This window comes from Palaemon carinicauda, chromosome 30 (genome assembly GCF_036898095.1).
Source record: "Palaemon carinicauda isolate YSFRI2023 chromosome 30, ASM3689809v2, whole genome shotgun sequence".
Taxonomy (NCBI): Eukaryota; Metazoa; Arthropoda; class Malacostraca; order Decapoda; family Palaemonidae; genus Palaemon; species Palaemon carinicauda.
The window spans coordinates 70,652,596-70,680,402 of record NC_090754.1 but is presented as its reverse complement, the minus strand read 5'-3'; the positions used below and the strand labels follow the sequence as shown (position 1 = coordinate 70,680,402).

Below are 27,807 nucleotides of genomic sequence, written 5' to 3'. Positions count from 1 at the left end.
AGAGAGAGAGCAATCCAGATCTTTATTCTCGTCCCAAGTCTCTATACAGGGAGTTTGGGAGTGAGTAACGTTGTTCTCGATTCAGATATTTACTCTCGTCCCAAGTCTCTGTACAGGGAGAGGAGAGACAGAGGATAAAACGTAGTCCTTCACGTTCTAGTTTTTATTCTCATCCCAAGGCACTGTACAGTGAGAGATTGAAAACGTAGTCCTTAGCGATCTAGTTTTTTAGTCTCCTCCCAAGTCACTGATCTTTTTAACTTTATATATTTCCATTTTATTCTATATATATGTATATGTTTATTAATTTTTGCATGTGTGATACATTATGTACTAATGAGCTTACATTATACGACATATTTCGCAATTCTAACCTTTTGATTTAAGGGAGAATTACATGCTTCAGATAGAAATCAGCTTTATTCATGTCTAATGTGAAATTATTAAAAAATGCGAGTGTCAGTGAAGAAAGTGCGAAAAACATGTTCAGTGTTGCGGAGGGTTCGTCTGTTCGTGCTTGTCGCTTGCCTAGTCCGAGACCTCTTTCAGGCTCCCCTACCCCTGGGAGAAGGAATGTCGTAGGACCTAAGGGAGCGAGACGCTTTAACCAACGAACAGACGTTCCCTCAAAGGTATCAGACGTTACTCCTCAAGCACGTCCTTACCATAAGACAGGAGAGACTAAGTTCTCCTCGTCTTCCGATGACTCGTTTCTTAAAAAATTTTGGCATAAGGTTTCGAGACCGTTGAAACGTAAATTAGGTCCTTCAGAACAAGGTCAACGTCCTAGCTGTAGTCATCATGAGAGTCCCGTTCATAGCGGTGACGTTCATGTACAGACGTTACCGACGTCACGATCTATTCCGAGTGCGGTTGATCCGAAGTTAAGTGTTTTGCAAGATATGCAGTTAAAGCTTTCTTCTTTAATGAAAGCTTACGATCCTGTTCCTGTGCGAAAGGATCCTTTGCTTGTTGTACGTCACGGTTCTGGAATACGTGATTCAGGTCTTCAACCTTCTAAACGAGATTTGTTACATCACGCTGACGTTATCCCTAGTGTCAGCTTTGCTGTTAAACGAGATGCGGAGCATAAATCTCGATGTAACTTTGATTGACAGTCAGTTAAGTCGAGTCATAACTTTGATCAGCAGTCACTGCAGTTCTGCCGAGACTTTGAACGTCAGCCACCGCAGTCACAACGTGACGTTGAGCTGCAGACACCGCAGACAAGACGTGATGTTGAGCGGCAGACACCGTAGACACGACGTGACGTCGAGCGTCAGTCACCGAAGTCACGATATAGCATCGAACAGCAGTCACCGCTGTTACTACGTGACGTTGAACGCCAGTCACTTCAGTCATGACGTGTAGTAGAATAACATTCTCTGCAGTCACAACGTGACATCGACCCTCCAACTTTAACTTCTGTTCATATACAAGTTGAAGTAGCCTGTCAGGCTTTACCTTCACGTAATTCTGAATGGAAATCTCCTTCTCGCAAGACTTTAGATTTATCAGATGATGTGCCTTCTGAAGAAGTTGATGACCCCCTTTCAACTAAAGTACCTTTGGGGATTCATTCAGAAGAGGAGGAACCTAGGGTTGTCCAACAATCCCTTGTTTAAAAAAAAAAAAAAAAAATATGAATTTCTTTAGGGAAATTTTTTCCTACTCATTTTGTAACGGCTGCTCCACGTTCTCCGACGTCTGAGTTTACTCTTGGCATGACTTTCTTCGACTCCTGCATATACGAAGTCAGTTCTATCTCGTTCTTCTAAGAGAGCCATGCGCTTACTGGGAGACTGGTTGGAATCCAGGAGAAGTTTAGGAAAGTCTGCTTTTGCTTTTCCTCCTTCTAAATTAGCTTCTCGCTCGAGCGTCTGGTATGACACAGGAGAAGTTCTCGGCTTGGGAGTACCTGCCTCTGCCCAGGGAGACTTCTCAAGCCTAGTGGACTCTCCTTGTCGTCTAGCCATGAGACGCTCCAAGATTTTATGGTCTTCTTCAGAGCTAGACCATCTCCTGAAAGGAGTTTTTCGAGCATTTGAAGTATTTAATTTTTTGGATTGGTCCCTGGGAGGCTTAAGTAAGAAGGTCTCTCCAGCGGACAATGATATTGCTGTACAAATTATGTCATACATGAACAAGGCCATAGGGGATAGCTCCAATGAACTGGCAGCCACGTTCACTGCAGGAGTACTTGAGATGTAAGTGCACTCAATGTGTTCATTGTCAAGACAAAGTTCACGATGGAGACTACCAAATCTGTCTTGGCAGCAGTAAGGGAAGGCGACTGGATGGTCTCTCTCGACCTTCAGGATGCATTCTTCCACATCCCGATTCATCCAAACTTTCAACAATATCTGAGGTTTGTGGACGGGAAAGTAGTGTACCAATTCCGAGCACTGTGCTTCGGCCTCAGTCCTGCTCCTCTTGTTTTTACAAGGCTCATGCGAAATGTAGCAAGCTTTCTACATTTTTCAGGGATCAGAGCCTCCCTTTATTTTGATGACTGGCTAATCAGGGCGTCGTCATTAAATTGCTGTCTGGAGAACCTCAAATGGACATTAGACCTAACCAAGGAGCTAGGTCTCATAGTGAACGTAGAGAAGTCGTAACTTACTCCATCCCAGACTATTCTTTTTTTGTGGATGGAGATACAGTGTCAAATTTTTCGGGCTTTTTTGTCTCCCACAAGAATGCAACAAGCTCTGTTAAAAGTCCGTCACTTGCAAGAGAAAAACAGTTGCTCAGTAAGAGTTTGAACGAGCCTCGTGGGAACTCTTTCATCGCTGGATCAGTTTATCTCTGTGGGGAGACTCAACCTTTGCCCTCTAAAATTTCACCTAAACCATTGGAACAAGGAGAAGGGCTTAGAGAGTATCTCTTTCCCAATCTCCAACTCAGTCAAGACATGTCTGACTTGGTGGGACAGCAACGTCAGACTTCGAGAAGGTCTTTCTCTTGCGATCAAGAACCCAAACCATGTGTTGTATTCAGATGCATCGGATTTGGGTTGGGGAGCGCCACTGGACAATCTGGAATGCTCGGGTCTTTGGTCCACGGATCAGAAGAAACTCCATATAAGGCAAGAATCATCTCTCTTTTGACGAGATTCGTGCAAGGAGAAATGAATGTCTTAGCGGACTGCCTCAGTAGAAGAGGACAAGTCATCTCCATGGAGTGAACGTTGCACAAGACTGTGTGCGAGAAGCTATGAATGACATGGGATCAACCCACCATAGATCTATTTGTGACTTCACTGACAAAGAGGCTCCCAACTTACTGCTCTTCAGTTCCAGATCCAGAGGCCGCCCTCATAGACGCTTTCCTGCTGGACTGGTCTCACCTAGACATCTAAGCCTTCCCACCATTCAAGATCCTAGACAAGGTTCTTCAGAAGTTCGCTTCTCACAAAGGGACCAGGTTGACGTTAGTTGCTCCCCTCTTGCCGTCGAGAGAATGGTTCACAGAGGTTCTTCTATGGCCGGTGGACATTCCAAGAAGTTTACCGTTACGGATGGATCTCCTGCGTCAGCCTCTTGTAAAAAGATTTCATCAAAGTCTTCTCGCGCTTTGTCTAACTGCCTTTATTCTATCGAAAGACTCTCTAGAGCTCGTGGGTTTTCGAAGGAGGCAGCTAGAGCGATCGCAAGAGCTAGAAGATCCTCTACCGTCAGGATCTACCAATCCAGATGGGAGGTATTTAGAGACTGGTGCAAGTCCTCCTCTATTTCCTCTTCCAATACCACTGTAGCACAGATTGCAAACTTTCTACTTTATCTTAGAAATGATCGCATCCTTTCTGCCTCAACTATTAAAGGCTACAGAAGCATTTTAGCTTCAGTTTTTAGGCATAGAAATTTAGATCTGTCTGATAATAAAGATCTTCAAGACCTTCTCAAGTCTTTTGAGACTTCCAAGGAGCGTGAGATCACTACTCCTGCTTGGAATTTGGACGTGGTCCTTAAGTTCCTTATGTCTGAAAGGTTTGAGCCGTTGAATTTAACATCACTCAAAGATCTTACACTCAAAACTCTCTTTTTAGTGAGCATGGCTACCGCAAAGAGTTAGTGAAGTATATGCCTTCAGCATAAATATCGGCTTCTGCTCTAATAAAGCAGTATGCTCGCTTCAACTTGGTTTTTTAGCCAAAAGAGAACGGCCATCTCGTCCATGGCCTAAGTCGTTTGAACTTCCCAGTCTATCTGAAATTGTTGGGAACGAAATTGAAAGAGTCCTGTGCCCTGTAAGAGCTCTTAAATTTTATTTAAATAGAACCAAAACGCTGCGAGGCAATTCAGAGGCTTTATGGTGTTCGGTTAAAAAAGACCACCTTACCGATGTTGAAAAATGCGTTGTCATATTTTATTAGACTTTTAATTAGAGAGGCTCACTCCCATTTAAGTGATAATGAAGTTAGAGCGGTGGCAACTTCAGTAGCGTTCAAACAAAATAGATCCCTTAGTAGCATTATGGACGCAACCTTTTGGAGGAGTAAATCTGTGTTCGCTTCACATTATTTAAAAAATGTCCAGACTCTATATGAGGACTGCTACATGTTGGGACCATTCGTAGCAGCGAGTGCAGTAGTGGGTGAAGGTTCTACTACTACATTCCCTTAATCCCAATATCCTTTTTCTTCTCTTGAAACTTTTAATTTTTTGGGTTGTACGTGGAGACTAAGAAGTCTTCCACAATCTTTTGATTTGGCGGGTGGTCATACTTGTTTCTTGAGAGTGCCCAGATCAAGGGTATTGATGAGGTCCTGTTATAGGGGTGTTCACCCTGATTATAACAGCTCCTAGAAGTCTTTCAGCATCCTGAGAGGATCGCTGGGCTTCGTAAGGATAGCGGACTAATGAGGCAGAGTATTCATCAGAGTCAGCTTCCTTATCAGGTACCTATACTTAAGTTTGTTTTTTGAATATTTGTCAAAAACTCTTGAGCATTTACTCCTTTAATGTTTTAATACTGGTCTCTACCCTCCACCATGGGTGTGAATCAGCTATATACATATTCACCGGCTAAGTTTAATATTTAAAAATGATATTTTCAATTTAAAATAAATATTTGAATATACTTACCCGGTGAATATGATTATTATTTAATTAAAGGCCCCCCCTTCCTCCCCGATAGAGACCCTACGGGCTGAGCAAAATGAATTCCTGGAGAAATATATGCAGTATCAGGCTGATAGTCAGCGCTGGTGGTCACACCCAGCAACCATCATGGCGATCGCTCGCGAGTTTTTGGAATCTGTCGACCGTCGGAGACGTATGCTATATATATTCACCGGGTAAGTATATTCAAAAATTTATTTTAAATTGGAAATATCATTTTAATGTTGGGAACATTTGGTGTTTACCTCATCACTCTTATCTTAAGAATTATGAGTACGTGTCTCTTTACAATGTCTTTAATCTGTAACAGTGTCATGACATTTCCATTAACCATTACTGTTCATGGTATGCAGGTAACTGAATCTAATATGCTTGTCTTCCTTCTGCTTTCTCTATCTATAACAAAGCCTTCTCTGGCCCTTTGTCACCTGACTTCATATGTCCTTTAATGTACTTAGTGATTTACATCTACCAGATTAAAGCTTTGACTTTTCTTTTTTTTTTCAGGAAGGTGTTGTTGAACCATCTTGTAAAAATCTCTTCCCACAATATGATTGGTTGATTGGTAACCACTCTGATGAACTAACACCATGGTTACCCGTCATAGCAGCCAAGTCCAAGTATACGACCCGCTTCTTTGTGATTCCTTGTTGCGCCCATGATTTTGATTGCAAATACAAAAGACAACGTGCTGGGATGAGTCAATATGCAGATTACATTAAATACATCAAAGAAGTTGGGGTAGTATGTGGTTTCCATGTGTTAGAGGACAGGTTGAGAATACCTTCAACAAAGAGGGTGTGTCTCATCGGGCAAGATAGAACATATGATATTGATGAATCACCCAGGGTTTTGAAAGCTATTGATGAATTCATACAAAATAGAAATGAGTTCAATGCAAAGGCACCATGTGAAAATGAAGGGAAATCTATCAAGAGTGTTGATCAAAGTGGAAAAAGAACTGCTGATCCACTGTGGTCAACCAATTTTAAGGCCAGGGAAGCAGTGCAACCAGTTCGTAATTGTACAAGATTGAAGGAGGAGGTGAAGCATGAGTTACTGTCAGCTGTTTTTTCTATCCTTTTAGAAAAGAAGCACCAAGTGGAGGTATTAACGGGCTGTTTTTTACTTTGGGTATTTATACATGGGTAAGCTGCAACTTGGAAATTATTTGCAGTACAGTAGTTAGATTATATGATTTGATATCATTTGATCTAAATATAAAATGTGGTATTAACTATAAACTGAAAGTTACAGTAATATTTTAATATCTTGAGTTTTATTTTTTGTTATTCTTTGATAGATGTACAGTAAGTCAAGTATGCAATGTAGTGTATAGCTTTACTTATAATATTTTTTTTTTTCTAATGATAAGATTAAGAACATTAGGTTTTATCATACTTGACATAGTAGCACATTTTCCAGGTTGATGTCGGCTGCCAGAAAACAGTATTTTGGGACAAAGGAAGAAGCATAAACTTAGGAGACTTAGCCAAAAGAATTGGCTCAGAACGATTGTTAGCCTTGAAGAAAGAGTGTGGAGGCCTTCAAACATTGCTGAGAAATCATAGGCACATGTTCTCTATCAATCAAGGGGAAGTTAGTCTTCAGGTAAATGCTAGTTTTCAAGAAAATACTTTAGTTTCAAAGGTAATGTTTATATATTTTGCCATCAGGATATTTGTTCTGAAGAAACTGGTTATGAAAACTCAAGACACGATAGTGTTTGTATAGTAGATGAATCATTACCTTACACTATTCCGGAGTGAGTGTAAGTATTCAGTTAGAGGCCACTAAGAAAGGATAAAAATAGGAACTGTAGTACATGATCTTTAAAGACATCTCCGACATAATTCTTTGTTTCCTCCCCTATCCTCTTCTTCTAACTTGCAACAAAATCCTTTCTTATTTCTTCTTGCAGGGCCCCTCACTTACTGTTCCTTACCTGCCATTCTCTGTGACTTTCTCTTCCATTAGATTATCAACATATATATTATCATTTGTCATTTTCTTTATGTTCTTTTCATATTAATAGTTCTCCCCCTACATTCATGTCCCCTTTCTCTCAAGTGGTAGAAGATGCATATTCTCTTGATCTATTATCTTCTTGCTCTTCCCCTTAATACTCACCTTTCTCCTATTCCTACTTAAGTAGACAACAGTCATTACTTTCCTTTTGGTTTACACTGCTAATTTCTTGGTGGGGCTATTTTTCAGAATTTGGCCATATTGCCCTTGCAAATTGACAGGAGATGCCTGCAACTAGCTGTTCTCCCTTTTAGAATCTCCTGCCTTCTTAGTATTTTGATATGTTGCTCCAATTCCTCTGCTGTCAGTACCTCTGACTTTGCTTTTCATTGTACTTCTGGCTGTCCTAATTGTTTTACCTATCTCAGCTGTTCCTTTCTTTTATTTTTTCACAACTAACTATACTTTTACCTTTAATAATATAAGCCAAGTGTTATCCTCTCATTCCCTCTAGCTCCACTAATAATATTAGGTGGAAGGAACTTACGCTTTTCCTAGAACCTTATGATTATTTCCCAGGTGATCAGTTCTCTTTCTGTTTGAGAGTTGTTCCTTGGTATTTTCTTCAGGCTTTAATACTAGTGTTTAACTGTCTGCTGACTGTTGTATATGCTCTCCACCATTCTAATGACTTCTGCATCAGTTATATGATACTGCTAATTATTTGTTTGTTTCGAAATTTTCTTGCAAGTTCTATTGTATTTTATCAATCCATGAACCAACTTAATGGTTTTCTACCATTTTTTCAAAGTTTCCTATCCATTCTATTGATGTTTACCTGCTTCTACCATCCCTCTGACCATTTGTACTGTTTGTTCCACCATCCTTTGCACCATTTCACCTTGTCTATGGTCCCATTGAACATTCCTAGATCAGAAGGCTTGAAGAGGTTGTATCCAGTAATTGTATAAATAGGAAAATTTGAAGTTCTGTCTAAATTTTGCTTTGACTTTTATCTATAATACTTGTTTGTTCCTATGTGGCATACAAAGCATCTTCCTTTAATTATGGAGACTGATTCAGCATGGGCTGGAGTCGGTCATTAAAGATTTTATCCAGCTGGTGAGGGTGCAGGGTAAAGATCCTTCACTTTTGATTTGCTCTCTGATGGTAAACATGTACAGTCAGCTCCTTACAAAACTTTTTCATGTTCTTTCTCTTTTCAGGAAGTGATTGAGATTGTTATTGATGTGGTGGAAGCTCTTTGCCAGTGACTGTACAGACTGTTGACGATGAGTTTGACCTAAGGAAGTCTTGAGCTTTCTTAGGTCTTTCAGGTAGGCCATCCATACTTCTACTATGGTCAATCAATCAATCTCCTTCCTGGGAGTGTTTTTGCAGGAAGCAGTGGAATCTTGGAAGACAGCTTTGTAGGACTCCCTAATCCTGAGCATTGTCTCCTTCAGGGGTCTCAGCCCTTTAGAGGTGCCATTGGCCAAACCTTCAGGTAGCTAATCCTGCAGGTTTGGGATCAAGCAAAGGCCTTGTGCCTGCTCCAAGATCCCTGTTGGCAATGTTCGCGATCTCTCCCTAAACAGAGTCTGTGCATGCACAGCCTTTTTGAGCACCCCAACCTACTCTTTTTAGGAAGCCTGGCTGTAGGAATAGGTGAGGGAGAAGGAAGCGCTGATGTTGGCATTCCCTTTCCCATTACTGAGAGTAGGGTAATGCCTGTCTTGCCAGTGGGCAACGTAGCAGAGACACGGGGCCGAATCTTGAATAGCGAGTGTATTTTGGGATGTTTTACTTGCTACCCTTTCAGTACCGCGGGGCCCCCCGTATCTCAAGTGCCTTGCCGGCAGAGGTAGACAGGATGTTGGAAAAAATGTGCTCTAAGTCATTTGAGATGAGTCTCCAGGCTTCTACAGTCGGCTCTTCCTAATGGAAAAGGTGACTGGGGGCTTGAGACCGATCATCGATCTTTCTCCTCTGTCTGAACAAGTTTGTTAGGCAAACAAAGTTCTGGTTGTAAACATTACAGTCTGTATTGTCTTCTATCATAGAGGGAGATTTCATGCTCTCGGTAGACATGATCCGGCTTGTAATCAGTATTGTTTTACTTCAGGACTCAAGATGACCCTGATGGCTCCCAGATGGTCTCATGCCAGGTGATATCCCGATTTGCTTGCCCTTCTGGTCGAGGTCTTATGAGACTACCCCAGTGGCCCACACCTTCAGGGGTACCACATGGTCATGGAGTCCTTGGCTCTTCACATGTGGAGGCTATCCAGCATCTCCTCCAAGCGAAAGGCTTTTTAGCGAGTCACTGCACAGATGTCTAGATATCTCTGTAGGGCCTCTACAGTTGTCTATCAGTCTATGTAGTACTATACATTTTCTGCAATTGGTGTAAGTGGGATATTTCTCCTGTTGGATCAATTTTAGCACTGATCACAGATTTCCTCACTGAGAGAAGCACCTCTCAGTCGCAGCTGTCAAAGGCTAATGCTGGACCTAGAGTATGGTTTTCCTACTGAAGGGTGTACTGTAGAGCTCTCTGCTTCCTGGGAGTTGTCTATGCTCATGAGGAGCTTTGGGCAGTCTTTCCCACCCAGGGATCTCAGGCCCCCGGAGCGAGATGTGACTCTAGTCCTCAAGGCTTTTACATGTACTGTATCTTGTTTGAGCCTTTGAGGATTTGGTTAAACAGGGATCTGACTTTTAAGACTCTGCTAGCCCTAGCATCAGCAAAGAGAGTTAGCGAGTTGTAAGGTCTCTCTTATTTAGTCACCCACACTAAGTGGTGGAAGGATGTCTCCTTCAGTTTTGTGCCTGACTTTGTGGCCAGAATCTAGTGGTACAATATCCCAGATTCAAGAGCTTTTCCATCCCCTCTCTTTAGGAGGCGTCAGGTGGTGATCGAGAGAAGTTCTTGTGTCCTGCGAGGGCTCTGTGATGCTATATGAAAAGAAACTAACAACTCAGTCCTCAGGGTTAGAGACTTTTCTTTATGCACTGGCAGGTCCAAAAGAGAGGTATCAAGGAACACGATCTCTTTCTGGCTTCATGAGCTGATTCATAGAGCGTATGCGTCGACTGACGGGAGAAACGAAGCGCCAGCTACGCCTAGAACTCATGAAGTCATGGTTATTGGGCACACTGTTGCCTGTAGGAGAAACTTGTCAGTGGGATAAATGTTGAAGGCCAGTCTCCAGAAAAGGCAGACCACCACCTTGGCCTTTTACTTACGAGAGTAGTGTATACCTACAAATTCCTTGATACCTTTGTGCTTGGACCTATGATGGATGATCAAGTAAATAAATTGTGTAACCAGCCCAGCTCCCACATGGGACAAGAATGCAGCCCTTCTATGGTGATGTATCAATGTAAGTCTGGAATGAACGGTAGTATGACTTATGACTGGCTCTTCTCTTTCATTCTTCTGTCCCTCATCTTTGGGGACAAAGCATTCAAATCGATATTTGCTGGACAGACTTAATACTGTAAAGTTTAACTTCTGAGCTCCATTCTTTTAGTCTAAAGAAGTATCTCTTCCATCCCCTCTTAACAAATGGGGTGATGGATCATATACCAACTCATTAAGCATCACACTTGATATATGTTTCCAACTGACATCCCCTGCGGGAGAAGGGTATCTCCAGTTTGACCAGGCACATGCGTGCATTTACAGCCGAGGTCCTATCAGCCTTTTATCCCGACAGGAGGTTACTGGGGTCATTGCTTTGCTTCTCCTCAGATTAAGTGAACACTTCTAGGGAAGAAAATGAACCTTCCAGTGGGGTTTATATGGGACTCCCTGCCCACCAAATAATGAGTGTCCCTAATTAAAAGACTTGAGGGTTTGTATGCCGCATGGTAATAAATCACAGATTTTTTAAATAATTTGAATTTTTCCCATCCATACAAGCCTGAGTTATTTAATCCAACTTTCCTCCTCAATCACCCCTCTTAGTCCTGGACCAAAAGGCCAAGTGAAAGTTCTTCGACTGGGAAGGGGGGGTTGCTACTGGCTGTGCACTCTCACCAGATGGTTAAGTAAAGTTCCTTGACTGGGAAGAGGGTGGGGCTACTGGTCTTGCACTCTCACTAGATGGTTAACCACTTGTTATCCAACTTTAACAACCAACCCCAGCTGGGGCTAAATCAGTCTCCTTAATCAAAAGACTCAAGTTTGTAAGGCTAGGAAAAATATAAATTACTTTAGGAATTTGTAATATTTAATTTCAAAGATTTTCTTATGGTATATTCTTTATGAAGTTTTAAACCAACTTATCCCTGCTTATGTAGGGATTGAGCCAGCAAAGCTATTATTAATTTCTTATGTATACTGTCATCTGTCAATTTATTTTTTATAGGTTCCTGTGCCTGAATGGAAAGCTACTGTACCAAAGGATCGCATCAAGACGAAGCAATGCTGGTTTCATCACAATCACTATCAGAACTGTCCATTACCCTCTTCTGCTTGTATATATGCTCATGGAGAAGATGATATTAGAAATAACTCATAATTTTCTTTTTGTATTTTATTTAACCTGTAAAAGTTTTGCTCAAGGTTATTTCAAGTTATTATAAAAGTTTTGATTGGAAAATCATTCCAGATGTTATCTGTAATTATTTTAAAAAGCCAAGCATCTTAAACAAATCATATTCATAAATCCCCAAAGTTGAATGCTGCAAAATGAATGTTCTTAAGGTAATTGGCTATTGTAACATTTCTTTAGAATATTTATAGTATTCTCTTGCAAGAAGATAATGATATTACTGAAACAATTTTTACATCCCCAGGTAATGTAGCTGCCAGTGTGTCAGGTAAAGTTTTGTAGAATTTCCTAACAGCTTCAGCAGAAAATCTATGAAAAATAATGTAAGTGTTTTGGTTCCCATTGGAGCAACCCCTGTGGTTCTACCCTTGGAGGAGCTTCTCTGCTTTTAGAACCTGAGGGAAAAGTTGGCAAGAGGTAGTAGTGAGTTTTCTCCTTCCCCTTCTGATTCTAGTTTTGATTCTGACCTTTCTTCCAAGAAGAAGAATAAGCCCTTGAATGCCTATAATTGTTGCAAGAATAAAGCTCTTGACAACACCACCTCTCTTGCAGGGGATGTGAACGGCTCCCAGTGGTAGCCAGCTACATCCATATACCATGGTCTTCATAGAGTAGGTACCTGGTCAATGGTTGAATACCCTGGTAATCAGGTTGGCTGGAGATGTCCAGCCCCGTGCTGGGTTGTGTACTTTCCATTAGCCTGGCAAATGGCACCTCAACCTTGTTACAAAAAAACACCAAGAATTACTGTTCTTAGGATGTAATTTTATCTTATTTATCCATTTAGTTTATTGTGAGGTATAATTGTCAAGTAAAATAGATACTGAACTGTATTGAAAAAATAAATTAACCCAAAAAGCAAATACAGTCGGCCCTCCTTATTCATGGTGATTAGGTAACAGAGACATCCATGAAAAGTGAAAATTTGCCAATACTTGGTACCCTAGGGTGTGTCAACTCATAACCCACTGAAACGCACATCATTGCCAACATGCAGTTGACTAACACTAGTTAACCCACTGTATTGCTGTTTCTATCATGGTACTGTGTTGTAGTTCATATTACTTTTCAGAGATAATTGTACATCATTGACATAGTTTCGGTACAAAGTAAGACGACTCATAACACATAAGTCATGGACACATCTAACCACAGTCGATACTGTAGTGCATGTTACTCTAATATAGGTCCATTACTATTACTACAGTATAGCTGGATGAAAACTATGGTAGGCTACAACATACTGGTGCTTTTATAGTATTCATTAACAAGTGAAAAGATTATATAAATGATACGCTTTGTTGTTTGTATTTGCCCATACAGTATTCTCAATAGTGGCAGCTTGAGATCAACTGATCACAACCTAAAGTTAAAAGAAAAAAGGCACTAATGTCAATTTGATCACTACCAAAAGTGAAAAAAGAAAAGGCACTAATGTTAATTGTTAAAATGTACTCAAAATGGAAAATAAAAAGCACAAAAATGCTTTAATGAAGCACAATTAACTTTAAAACTCATGATTTTTGTAGAATACAATAATGTTTGTTAATTTAGAAAAATAGTGGTTAACTGACAAAATTGAATGCTGTATTTAAAGCCTTAGCCTTTGGAATTTCGTATACAGTACAGTTCTGTAAATACACTATTAGCAGTTCTTTTTCAATAAATGTATGAATATTAATTCTGTCACAAGTAATAGAAAAAGAAAAATTACTGTACAGTACTGTACAGCACCACTAACCATGTACGAAGTTCTACTCTGTAAAATCCTTACGCCTGATGCCATCCTGGGTCGTTCTATGCAGTAAAATCAAATAAACCATGATGCAATCCTTAAAACATAGCGCATTCATTGAACTTGTGGTGTGCACTACATGTACAGTAGTGTACATGAACTGTACCGTAAAAATCCTTGCATAAATTAGCACCCTCTCTTTACATTAAGTTTTTATTTATATCCCTTCAATTAATTTTACTTTCTTTCATCGCTCTTTTCTGATTATTTTCAGCTAATTATTTTTCTTTAATAAGATGTTATTCCTTCCTGCATAATAAATTACAAGCATTATTATTTGAATAACTAGAATGAAAAAAAAACTTCAGTACCCATTCGGTAAAATATTATTGCACAGTGTAATATTTTATCTTCCATTCTTCCTTCTTTTCTGTTATTCACATATTTTTATTGTTCATTTTATTCTTTCTTATTTGGTATCATCCTTATAACTTATTTCCTCTTCTCAGTATGGTATTTCCCCATATATTTTATATGTTAATTCTATTTAATGTAGATTTTTTGAAGACTATTTATTGCATATAACATGGATATTATTTTCTGGGTCTGGAGCTCTATCGAGAAACACCTAACCCTATTGTTAGCTAGACTCCCCTCAAAGCTTACATCCATTTTTTTTATAAAGAAATGTACTTTTTTATCTTATTCATCTGAAAACTTGATTTTTTTATTTATTGAAATCTCGTAAACACAGCATAAGCTAAGAACAGGAAACATAGTCTGCTTTATTTTCCATTCCTTTTCAATTTGTAAAAAAGAAAGTGGTTTGAACTAGTGGTCAGAAATAAAAAGATTTGACAGCTTTGACTGATTAACAAGCTAACTGAACTGGCTGCTAGTAAAGGGAAATTTAATTTCCTGTTTGACCTTCGTTTTTCAAACTATAAGATCAAAATTTGAGTTTAGTATAATTGAACAAATTCCATATTATGTGATGGTAATTTTAAAAAGCTTTCTTTTAGGAAAATTTTTTATTTTCTCATTAACAAATAAGAAAGTTAACGGTTATTGTAAAATCTATGTAAATTCTAATTTCTAGATAACCATTCCTGATATAAAAAATGATTCAAGCATACTATAAATGAATACTAGTACGATAATCCAATTTAAAAATCCTTATCTTTTTCCATTGTGAGAGAGAGATAGAACCTTTTTTTATACTGTAATACAAATTTATATTTTTCATCATATTTTATATTATTTTATATTACATGTACAGTACTGTACATATCAATTATTACTGAACCATACTGTATGTATGAGCATCTTTTAATAATTTTTATCATTAAAATTTTTATGCAAAGTTTATCACTGAAAAGTTTACATGTGTTAGCTATAAAGTTGTAATGTATATTTGTTTATTTTTCATTACTGCATTGTGCAGGGAGGGAAACGGAGCAAAGGCCGGGTGCAAAGAAGTAGGGAGGTTTGAAAACATCAAGCTGCCCGCAGCAGTCCTAATGTGAGCACTCCAAACTTTATTTAAAAATTATGTGGATCTCTGAACCACGAATAATTGAAACTGAAAATAAAGGCCTAATTTTATAACAAAAAAAAAAAAAAAAATTAGAATCCATCTTAAAATTACTTTTCATAATTTTTCATTTACAGTTAGTAATCTATAGCATACATTTTTTTTTATTATGGTCAGCTAGAACTTTTATTTCTTTCAATATAATATATAAATAACTGGCTAAAAAATAAAATGCACATTAACAGTAACGATAAGTACAAGCAGATCCTACATCAGTAACTTCAATTTGAACTATGCATTACAATTATGTAAGCAAACATAGATATGTGGATTGATGCCAATTGTAAACAGAGTTTTAAATAGCAAAATAAAACTTGAAATTAAACTTAAATGCTGTTTATGAAACAATGGAGTCTTTGGGTAAATGCAAAAAGAAATATACAAGTTAACTGAAATCTGTGAGGATATGTTTAAGTAAACTCAGGCCCATGAAAATTAGAAGTTTGGTCGCTAGGAACTAGGAAAATTGAAAAAAAAATTAAAATCATGTCATATATTTGCAAGTTTAGTTTTATTGTATTAACTAAACCAGGAAAATTGTTGAAAAGGCTGTAATTAATAAGGAACAAAGGGGTTAAAATGGTAGCTGCTTATAGAAAGTTTATATACCACGCTATCAGAAGGGTAAGTATAAGGGTTTAGAGGACAGTCATGAATGGTAGTGGCAAGGGAGTGACAGTGCCCTATCAAGCAAGACAAAGCCCTGGAGACTGACCATGTAAGTATATATTTATATATATATATATATATATATATATGATCAGCAGCCAGGCCCCCTTTCCACCCAAGCTAAGACCAAGGAGGGACAGGCAATGGCTGCTGAAGACTTGGGATGGTGAGGTTGCAGCGACCAAAGGAACTAACGCCTTTGAGCGGGACTCAAACCAGTCTGTCATTCACCAGTCAGGGACGTTACTGCATCGGCCACCACAGGAGGAAGAGCTGTAGGCCTACTGTGCTTAGTTAAACCTCAGTACTTTATTTTTTTTTTAAACTTCAAAAACTTTTGGAAAAAAGAATTCTCATCCTAGCCAAAGTGCAACCCCAGTTGGAAAAGCAAAGTGCTACAAACTAAACGGTTCCAATAGGGAAAAGTAGCTTAGTGTGGAAAGACAATAGAGAAATAACAAATAAACAAAATTTGTATGCAGTATAAAACTCGTCAATCCTTTCCATCAAAAGCCTCTGTTATGTGTGGAAGGCTAATGCTCAGCCATGAGCCTTGTTTTCTTACTGAAGAGCATAAACTCCTCTTCCCTGTGGGAGTTGTCTATAGTTGTGAAGAGGTTCGAGCAGTCCTGCCTTCCACAGGAGTCAGGACCCCAGTCCACTCAGAGTTAGACATCAAACTCGTATTATCAAATCACTTATCCTGTACCCCATGTGAACCTTTGAGAAAATGTTCAGAGTTCTAACTCTCAAGACTGTCATTTTACTAGCAATAACTTTGACAAAGAGTGTTGGTGACTCGCCCAAACTATCTCTTGTTAACTCATAATGTTGGAAGGTTTCTTTAATTTGCTCCCAAATTCTTGACCAAACCCAGAATACACCATCACACTACCCAGGTTCAAAACTCTCCATCTCACTTCATGAAGCATCTGGTGTTAATCAAGAGGAGCTGCTTTTGTGTCCCGTGAGGGCTTTGCGCAGTTATCTGAAGTGGATTGCCATCTCAAGCTTGAGTCGGCAGAATCAAAAAAGGTTTCGAGAACACAATCCCTTTTTGGTTTTGTGGGCGAATAAAAAAGTATGCAATTTAGCTTCTGACATAGTTGAGGTACCAGCTTGCACTAGCTCATGAAGTCAGGGTTTTATAATGCTAAGAGATGTTGATGAAAGTATGAAAACATTTTATGAACTGATTGGAAAGAAAATGGAAGGTTTTTACCACCAACCAATGTGGAAATACATGTAAATTCTAATAGGAAAAGCAACATATTAGATTGTTTGTAATCAAGTTACGGCCTGCCCAACGGCAAGAGCCCGTGTCTTACACAAGGTAAGGCAATCTATACAGACATATAATCAAGAATTGACCATGGATTGTGCAAAGTATCATAGCTACAAAAATTTTTAATGCTTACTGTGCCTAAACTTACAGAGAAATACTTTAGAGTGGCGAGCTAATAAAGACACTGCTGAAAACCATTAAAATAATTGAAAAGATTGATAGGGTTTTTTGGTACTGTGTAGGTTGATCTGTTGAGACATTTTTTCAAAGGTGGGAAAAAGAATATGAGCAGCAGTAAAAATGAAATAATTGACTATAGAATACAGGAAAAGATTGCTCTGTATGGGAAAAATAAAGGATGACAGAATAAGTCATAAGGAAAGATATGCGTTTTATGAAATGTGAGAGGTAGGCCTACAGTAAAAGCATGAATTTGATGTTGGACATTATTTCAAATAGGAAAGACTGTAAGTAAAGATTAGAAGATCAGGGCAGACAACTTCAAACCTTAAAACCCAAAGAATGTACTGAATTTGATGAATATTTGTAAGTAAGGCTGTAATAATGCATGGGAGTGCCTGCAGATTATCAATGATGGGCACAAAAGCAGTTGTCTTTGGTTATTTGGTCGTCTATTTACACTGTACTTGATATGAGATTATCGAATAAAGAAATTAAAGATGATAAGGATTGGGGAGCAAGACAAGTGTAACATGAAAAGGAAGATGGGTCACTAAATTTAACTTTTCCGGAGGGAGGAGGGAACAAGCCATATGATGGGGAAAAACCTGTAAATTGGAGAGAAAAAATCCTTAGGAAACCACAAAAGATATAGTGGCTATCTATAGTAAGCCAAATCCAAAATTGCCTGAAAAAAAAATTAATATGCAAGCATTTAAAAAAATGAAACAATCGCTGTAGATAAAGATTGAGCTAAAAATTGTGTATGAATGGGTATGATATATACCACACAAGAAAACAAGGTAAAAAAAAAGTAATTCATAGAAATGTATAAACAATTAAATAAAAAAAAGGCTGTAAACAAGAGAAGCCGTCATAATGGAGTGTTTAAGTTGTAATAGTGTATGCCATTAGCAACAATACAAAGTATTTCGATATCTTGGAAATTATTTATGATAAATATAAGAGTTCGTTCTAGTAATTGCAAATCGTGTGATACTGTAATGGAACCTGGAGCAGAGGAGAAAAGTAGGCTTTAATTAAGAGATTAGTTATTGGATAGGCATATACCATCGTCACGGAAAAAGACGAAAGAATGAAGTTATTACAACTTTATGGTTCAAAGCAACATGTTAGGTGAGAAAAAGGCAAAAGATAACATTAAATTGTATAGTTTGGATATTGTACAATCCTGGTTGGGCTTAATTTGATTAAATTAGATCAGAAGGAAATGCGGGGCGGTCATAGATTGATATGGAACAAGCGGGAAGACCACAAATAAAAATAGAAAGTAGTGAAGTACTCAAAATAACAAGAGAAAGAAAATGACATAACCAAAGATTCTAATAATGTTTTGTCCTTTTCCAAAATGATGAAATCCTAATCATCCATTGAAGGCAAGTTTGTATAAGGATCACCAACCAAAGGAATAAAAATAATAAAACTGTTAAAATGTTTGTCACAATAAAGTTAACAATATAAGTAGGTTAATCGGGGAAAACTTAAATATATTTTTGTCAAGAGAAATTAACTTAAATTTAATTGAAAGACTGACGGGAAAAATAATATTTTTCTCAATAACCATGAAGGAATATTGCTCAAATATGTGTCTAAGTAAAATAAGTAAGTTATATCGAATCCATAAAGAAATATATTTTTGTCAAGAGATATTAACTTAAATTTAACTGAAAGACTGACGGGAAAAATAATATTTTTCAATAACCATGAAGGAATATTGTTCAAATATGTGTCTAAGTAAAATAAGTAAGTTATATCGAATCCATAAAGAAATATATTTTTGTCAAGAGAAATCAACTTAAATTTAATTGAAAGACTGACGGGAAAAATAGTATTTTTCTCAATAACCATGAAGGAATATTGCTCAAATATGTGTCTAAGTAAAATAAGTAAGTTATATCGAATCCATAAAGAAAGATCGTGGTAATTCTTATGGCAAGCAAAGGATTTTTATTGCTTTTGATAAGCAAGTTCCGTTGGGGTTACCAACGTTCGTAAGTTTAGTTTCAGTTTTGTTTTGGCAGATTGCGACATTCGACATATGCTTTACATTGACCAAACATCTTCATTAGACAAACATTTTCCTATTTCGAAGAACTACCTTATTACTCGAGTTTATTGTAATACATATACCAATATGTCAATTTTATACAATTATATGCAGAATTGATAAGATATTAATATATATTGTTGTAATTAATTTACGTTATAATGATTATTTTCGGTTCTCCTACAGGTGCACAAATTGATTGATAGGTATTGTCGTGTTAAGGACTATCAGTCTACAGCTGATTGTGAACCTTAACTCAAGAGTACGTGTAGCGGTGGATGTGAGACATACATTGGACATACCGCCCCCCTAAGCCGTCTTAACCAGCATAATATTCACAGCTCTCTGAAGCTGATCAATTACTTCAGACAGGATATGCTTTTGATTTAGCCGAATCATGGGAAATGTGGATAGTGCTCTCGGGCAATTGGAGGTGGATCGGGACAAAGGAGAGGTAAGCGCACAGACATGTCACTTTGGCCTGATGTATATTTTCCCGTAATTCTTTTGGATTATCACCAAACTTGATAATAAAAAGTCAATGCCACTGATATGATATCGAAGATTTGTCCACAAATAACATAACCTTCCAGCATTGGACTTAGGTACATTACTATGTTAGGTTAAGCCAAGATGTTTGGTTACGGTTGTAGCCTAACCTTAGGTCTTCTAGATACAGGATTCGGGATTAATATGGTATGATGGTCTAACCACCTTGTTTTATCGGGTGAAGTGGTTGTGTGTATTAGGCCCATATAGATGGGTAGCCTATCAGATAAGCTGCATTAATTATCAGTAAATTGATTTTGGTTTTCTTGAAAAGCGTAAATGATCGTAAAGGGGACAATACGTATAGTTTTCTATTATTATTAAGAAGTTTTCCAAGCAGTACCCTTATAGCTATTGTTGCTCATGTGAAAGTAAAGTAAATATTTCCTTGATAATGACTCACGTGGTTTGCGAGCAGGGTTCAATATATATCTCTTGCCAGAACATAGGAAAAGGGATGTCATGTGTTTTTTGTGAGGTCAGAGAGCCATGGCAGAGCAAAAACAATTAGAAATTTAAGGAATTGGTATTATTTTACTGCATTACAGGGCATTGTAACCTAGGGAAATAACTACTATTTTGTCTATAGAAAAAATTCCTCTCACTTTGAAAATGACACTCGTTCTCATTGCAAATGAATAGGGGATGTGTGTAGGATGGCGGCCACCTGCATGTATGATAGCGGCCGCCTTATTTTCAATTTTATCGGAAACTTGTATAGAATATTAACTGTTCAGAATGTTATAAATATCCAGGGTAAGTACTTACTATACCGATATACAAAGATTTTGAAAACCATCTAATTCGACGTGAAATTTATAAGTCGAACGAGCTCTGTACCTTGCCATGCAGTTTCTCGCTCCCATAGTTCCTAGAATTCCCTATAGATGACGTTCTGATCGAATCAACAGCGCCATAGCGGCGGAATTCTGAATTATTAATCGGCCGCGGCAATTTGAAACGACCCAATGGGACCCCACTTGACCTGGGGATTAACTTGGATTAACTTTTTCACCCAATCATAACTCATTTTTTCTAAAAATTCAAATACGGAAACGGGAGCACCCATCGAGGGTCGGAAATGCTCATTCTTTACCCACGCGGCGCGATGGCAACCAACCAGTGTGTAGATACTTGTGAATCTTTTTTCAATTCAGTCAATCCTAGTATGTTGAGGATTATGAACTTTACAACAAGTGCTGAGTTTACAAAATATTTATATAAAATGGGACTTTTAGGCGACTTTTCCGGCATTTGTGCAAAATGTCATATCGGTGAAATGCGCTACAAGTATGATGGAAAATCGGCGGATAGTGGAAAAGCTAAGTTTTTTTGGCGTTGTTCATATAGTTATTGCCGAAAGAAGATCGCCCCTAACCATGGTAGCTTTTTTTCACGATCAAAGCTACCGTACGAAGATGTGTTTGTTGTAGAGGTTACGAATAAACCCGCAAGCTGAACAGGAAATAATGTAAGTACAACCCTCTCCGTTTCTGGTTTGTGTGATCGCGGCCACATGTATGCATGATGTCGGCCGATTAAGAATATGCTTGTGTGTATGAGTGATAGCGGCCACATGTATGTATGATGATTTCCGATTAAGAATAGGCAAGTGTAAGGGGGGTCGCAGGGGGGCGGTAGCCCCCCCTTTTAGGTGTTTAAGAATAATTATATGGCTATGTACGGGGGGTCGCAGGGGGGCGTTAGCCCCCCCATTAAGGAGAGACACGTGTTGTAGGTAAGGTTAGGTGGGCCCATTCAAGTTAGGCAGTGTTCTATTCTAGAGGTTTGGCAGAACATTCTGTTGTAGAACAACGGCCACGTCTTACGAAGGGTTAGAAAACGGGAAGAAATTCCCGTTTTCTATGTCCGCGGGAGGACCTGGCCGCTGATCTACAAAGGCTCCATGAATAGTTTCAGAAATATATGTATATCTATATCCAACGATAATGGGGAACCCCCAGTGGGAACCCGGGGTTTTGGGGTGGGGAAACAGTATACTGTATAATGGTTAATTAAGCCATTTCTTCTCTATACATTACCCTCTTGGATAAACAATTGAAAAAAAATTGGTAATATTGAGCTGCGCAATCTAACATTTGCAATGTTAGCGTAACATGCTAATATTAGTTTTTCATTTATATTTTGTCATTCTACGGTTGGGTTGTAGTCGCTCTCATTCGTTCGTTTGTACATAGCAGGTTTCTACCTTCTGTGTATAATCTCCTCCCCCCTGCGCATAGACTCCACCTCCACCAATAGGATTTCTTCTTCTCTACCGACCAAATTTAATTATTTGACTTCACCCGCTTTATTTAAGTATATGACTTGATCCAGTACAACTATACCATTCCTTTTATGTAATACCCTCGCATACATATTACGTTTGACCCCAGTATTACTCGTTTTATTATTCGATACCTTATAAGATCAACCCATTTTATATTCCAATTAAATATTATTTACCATACATTCCATTTTATCTTGTTATATTACTTTTAGACATTTTGTTATTACCTTGTCACACCCCGATTTCACATAAATACTTGCTTTGGACAAGTTTCCCATTCTAGTTCATTCATGTTTACTCTCTAGACTCCGTTCTTTTTCCGTTAACCAATCACGAACCAATACGTATGGAAAGTTTGCACAGGGGGTGGGGATTAATATTTCCCCACCCCCTCCCTTTATCTCTTCCATTTGTCTCTTCATACCCCTTCCAACATGGCTAGTGTTTTTACGAACTGTTTACAGAACATTGTAACAATTGAGTTTCTTAGGAGTTTATTCACATTAGTCACATACATTTTTGAAAGTAATGTAACTCCATCTGTTCTTCGGGAAATATTCTCAAGATATTATAGTGACTATTTTTCTCAACAGTAGACTTCTAAATTAAATTTCAGTTAAATAAGTTTTTAATGTTATGGGATGGGACTATACAGGTGAAATTGAATAATTTTATCATTGAATTGCTATTGGCCATAGATAGAAAATATTGTACTGCATCTAAGGTAGATCATCAATTATTATGCTACGCCTGTCTTAGTATTCAGTAAAACTATGAAAATCTATACAGTATTTTCTTATAGGTATTTGAAGACTGGACGATGGCACCTGGAGAATTAGGGGGTACCCCTGTGACAGTTTTTTCTGCTGCACATCCGCTTACATCTCGTAAACGCCCCTATATTGAACGTGCTCTGCAGGTAAGATGGATTTGATTAATTTACTTCTACGCATATACAAACCTATTGTCGTTTTAAATATGGAATGTCTTCAGGAGAGCTGGATCAATAATTAAATTCGTTAACAATGTAGTTGGCGCTAGGTTTTGCCTGGGTGAGTAGCCCTTCATGGGCAATGAGTACATACATTGTGTTACAACTTATCCAAAGGCTTTGGTCTTTTTATTTTACTTTTCAGGTAGTGAATACTGGCTTTTGTTGACTTTGATAATGGATCTTACTCAGCTTGTTATTTTTACATTCCTGCTCAACTGACGATAGATCCACACTCTCATCTTCTTGTAGAGAGATTGATTATTTGCAATTATCCTCATGTGCCGAGTACAGATCATGTCGTGCATTTAGGAGGGGAGGTAGAGGGCTAAATCTTCTCCGGGGTCAGTCTTGGCAATGCCCAGACAACACTGAGGAAGATTTTCCCCTCTTCCCTTCCTTAATTGAGTGCTCATGCTAATGTGGCTTTTGTGCATATACCCTTAGCTCAGTCCCTGGGGAATATGCAGCAAAGAGGTTTCAGATATGCATTGGTGGGTTTTTCAGGCTTTGGTGGTGTTTGAAGTTCCCCTAGTGAATGCTGCACTCCAACAGAGGTTGGAAGCTCTTCTCATGTTGCTGTGCAGACCTCCTACGACGAGCTTAACATACGGGCTTCTCAGTCAGCTGCACATGCAGAGGTGCCACCAAGCTGTGGCGTCGTTAGTTCTTCATGGGTAGAGATTGTCCAGTATCTCCTCCAAGTGAAAGACTTTTCGTGAGTCATTGTACAGGAGATATCTAGATATCTCCGTATGTCCCCTACAGCTGTGTACCAGGCTAAGTGGGCCATCTTCTGCGATTGGTGTTGTAGAAGGGGTATTTCTCAAGTTGGAGCAACTCTTGAACAGATCACGGATTTCCTCATCTTGCTTCTCACAAAGAAGCACCTCTTGACTCGCAACTGTCAAAGGCTACTGCTGAGCCATGGGTATGGTCTTTTGACTGAATGGTATAGACCTCTCCACTTTCTGGGAGTAGTTTATGCTTATGAGGAGCTTCAAGCACTCTTACCCACCCCAGGATTTCAGGCCCTCGGAATGGGATGTGACTTTAGTCCTCAGAACTGTTACTCGTACCCTGTTTAAGCCTTTGAGGGGGTATTCAGATAGGGAACTAGCTCTCATGATTGGTTTCCTACTGGCCCTTGCATCAGCGAAGAGAATGAGTGAGTTGCAAAGTGACAGTTGTTTACTAGTGCAGGTGTGATCCTTTCCGTTAACTAGCAGAGGCTAGTTACAACTATCGCTGAAATAATACTCCCACGTAAAGAGCTCCAGGTTTGTATAGTTAGGAAAAATTCAATTTTCAATATTAAACTTAGCCGGTGATTATATAAGCTGCAGCTCTGCTGCCCGACAGAAAAACTCTACGTTCAAAATACGCCAGCGATCGCTATGCAGGTAGGGGGTGAACCTCAACAGCGCCATCTGTCGAGCAGGTACTCAGTACTCAATGTAAACACAGAACCAATTTTCTCTCTGTCGTGCCACCGGCAAGACCTACTAAATTCGCTATTGCTTACTGGATTGGTTTTCACATATTTTGGTGAAGTACACATTTCTAGTTTTGAGCTTTCGCTATGCAGGTGTTTTATCTTCATCTCAAAACTTGAACTCGTTTTGGATAGATTTAATTATGGTGACAAGGAGAGTATAGACTCTCTTTCACTTTTAAATGGTCGACCCTTCCCTTAGACGGAAGTGTGTTTAGGTTTTTAGTAATTTTGCTTAACACGTTATAGATCTATATATTTTATATCTCTCCGCCTTTATTAGGCCTCTTCGATTAACTTTCCATTTATTATAAACATATAAAAATAAATTTTTATGTTTTGTTTATATGCGACCTTTCCTGATAGTAGGCGGTCCTAACTTGGAACCGAAGTTAATCAACGTTGAGCCCGTTATATCGTATTTAGCCTTTAAAGAATTTAAAACTTTTTAAATTTAATGTTTTATGAAAGAATTTCTTTGATAGTCTTCGTACTGTTTTCAAAGATGAACTAACGTTTAGTTTTTTAGACTACGCAGTTGTTGACGTTCAGGACGTTCAACATGCGCTCTATCGTTACGATAGAGAGATAGTGTATCACGGTTTCACTTTGCAGTAAGAGTAAATCGATTCTGACGTTTTGTTCATTCTTTCTTAGCTTAAATGTTTTAAATTCTAAATTAAAGGAACTTTTTATTTGGAAAACCTTTCAGTTTTTTCCTTTAGTCAAATAACATGTTTTTTGACGATATATAATTGGGCTCTTCTCTTAGGTGCGAAATCAAGAGAGAAAGAGAGAGAGAGATAGAGACGGAGGGAGAGAGAGGAGAGAAAACGTTCCGTTCAAGCGGGTAACGTTGTTCTCGTGTTACTCTCGTCCCTAGTCTCTGTACGGGGAGGAAGGTAAAACGTTTTTAGTTTTTTATTCTCGTCCCCAGGCTATGTGCGGTGAGAGATTGTAAACGTAGTTTATTTGAACTAGTGTTTAGTCTCTTTCCCAGCCACTGAATTTTTTATCTTTATATATGTTTTCTGTTTTTTGCTAGTATTAATGAGCTGCATTATACGACTGATTTCGCAATTACTACCTTTTAATGAAGGGTAGAATTGCGTGTTTCAGGTAGAAATCAGTAAAAGTTTCGATTTCAGTGAAATAAGTGCAAAACAGAAAATCGATGAAGTGATATGCGCAAAGTGTTACAGTGTTGCGTCCGAGGGTTCGTCTGTTCGTGCCTGTCGTTCACCTAGTCCGGGACCTCTTGCAAGCTCCCAAGCCCAGGGGAGAAGTAATGTCGAACGACTTATGGGTTCGAGAGGCCTTGATCAACGAACAGACGTTTTTCCCTCCGTGGTTTCGGGCGTATCTACCCAAGATCGCCCCACCCACACAAAGACGAGAGAGCCCATTTATTTCTCGTCTGCGGAAGAGGTTTCTCGTAAGAAACCATGGACCAAGGTCTCGCGGCTTATTAAGCGCAAATCGGTCCCTTCCGCGCAAGTCCAACGGCCCAACTGGGTCAGTTCGGACTCGCTGCAGTCTTCCGACGACTGCTCACCTCCTAAGAGAGGCAAAGCGGTACCGCATCAGGCAGTCACACCGTCTGTTGCCGCACCTGCTCTTGTAGACCCTAAGTGGTCTTTGCTGCAGACCATGCAGTCTCAGTTAACGTCATTGATGCAGGACTTTCGTGCGGAGAAGGTTGACACCAACCTCTAGCCTACAACCAACCACGGTTGTGCGTCCTGTGGACGCTGAGGCAACCTTCTGCCACACTCCAGCTGAGAGAGTCCCGCCACCCATGCGTTCCAGTGTACCCTGCCAGCCGCATGTTGACGCTGAGGCAACCTTCTGCCACACTCCAGCTGAGAGAGTCCCGCCACCCATGCGTTCCAGTGTACCCTGCCAGCCGCATGTTGACGTTCAGCGACGCACGGAACCTTCCGTTGACGTTCGCGAGGTACAACAACAGTCTAAGTTGTTTTGTTTTGACGCGGTGCGTCAACCTCCGCATTCTAGAGTTGTTTTGACTGCTCAGTCTAGACAGTCAAAGCAGTCTCGAGTGGACACTGTACGTCCTCACGCACCTGTTGTGGTTGACAGTTCAGTTGTTGACAGTTCACAGACTGTCAAGCAGTTACATGACTAATGCTCCAGTGAGAGACTCACTGAGGTAACCTAGCTTTTATCGGACAAGGTTCCTGTAGATGAGGAAGTTGCTGTTCTCCCTCCTACTGATATTCCCTTGAGGACTCTGTCAGATGGAGAGGAGCCTTAAGCTGCTTAGCCTCCTATGGACTTTAATTAAATCATGATGATTTTTTTTAAGGATCTTCGTCCGGATCTTGTAACTGCTGCTCCTCGTTCGCCTAAACGTCAGAACTTACACTAGGCCTAGCTACTTCGAAGCCGTTGTTTTTAAGCTAGTGCTCTCTCGCTCTCCTAGAGAGCGTTACGTTGGCTAGGCGACTGGTTTTTGCACCAGGAGGAGTTTTTAGGGATACAGCCTTTGATTTCCCTTCTTTTAAACTGGCTTATAGAGCGAGAGTCTGATATGACACGAGAGAAGTTCTCGGCTTGGGAGTTCATGCCTCTGCCCAGATAGACTTCTCAATTCTGGTAGACTCGCCCTGGCGCCTAGCCAGGAGATGCTCCAAGTTGTTTACAGGTCAACTTCTCTACTTTTGTCAAGCCTTTGAAGTTTTGCTGTACTATTATGTCACACATAACAAGGCTTTCAGGGATGGTAAACGGTTCCGCCTCAGTCGCTAACCCCGTCTGTTGCCACACCTGCTCCCGTAGACCCTAAATGGGCTTTGCTGCAAGCCATGCAGTCCAAGCTTGCGTCCTTGATAGAGGACTTAAATGCAGAGAAGAACCTTCTGGCCAACAACCTTCCAACCGGTCGGTTGTGCGCCCTGTTGACGCTGAGGTAACCTACTCGCGTCTGCCAGTTGAGGTGGTTCCTCCTTCTGGCCAACAACCTTCCAACCGGTCGGTTGTGCGCCCTGTTGACGCTGAGGTAACCTACTCGCGTCTGCCAGTTGAGGTGGTTCCTCCACCGATGCGACCCAGTGTGGGTTGCCAGTCGCACGTTGACGTTAAGCGACGCTCGGAGGTGGTTGTTGACGTTCAGGACGTTCAACAACCAACAGAGGTGACTTGTTGTGACACAGTGCGTCAACCTCAGCAACCCAGTAGGGTGTTGACTGCACAACCCAGACGGTCTAGACAGTTTCGGGTTGACGCTGTACTTCCTCGCGCACCCATGGTTGTTGACAGTTCACAGACTGTGCAGCAG

The 27,807-nt window shown here is 39.5% G+C and overlaps 2 protein-coding genes across 4 annotated transcripts in view; both read left to right on the top strand.

Annotated features, from left to right (window-relative positions):
• Positions 1-11,625, top strand: part of LOC137623263 (probable tRNA (uracil-O(2)-)-methyltransferase) — an 88,353-nt gene extending 76,728 nt beyond the window's left edge. The window contains exons 8-10 of one of the 2 annotated variants that reach the window (XM_068354023.1): positions 5,631-6,230; positions 6,549-6,734; positions 11,468-11,625. In XM_068354023.1, the coding sequence (XP_068210124.1) occupies positions 5,631-6,230; positions 6,549-6,734; positions 11,468-11,620 (939 nt within the window). In that variant the 3' untranslated portion in view covers positions 11,621-11,625. Of the gene's footprint in view, positions 1-5,630; positions 6,272-6,548; positions 6,735-11,467 lie in introns of those variants that run through there. The other variant, XM_068354024.1, reaches the window with a different exon arrangement.
• Positions 11,626-19,413: 7,788 nt separating this feature from the next.
• Positions 19,414-27,807, top strand: part of LOC137623262 (protein-associating with the carboxyl-terminal domain of ezrin) — a 73,680-nt gene continuing 65,286 nt past the window's right edge. The window contains exons 1-2 of one of the 2 annotated variants that reach the window (XM_068354022.1): positions 19,414-19,638; positions 22,826-22,942. In XM_068354022.1, coding sequence (XP_068210123.1) covers positions 19,582-19,638; positions 22,826-22,942 — 174 coding nt within the window. In that variant the 5' untranslated portion in view covers positions 19,414-19,581. The remainder of the gene's footprint in view (positions 19,639-22,825; positions 22,943-27,807) is intronic. The other variant, XM_068354021.1, reaches the window with a different exon arrangement.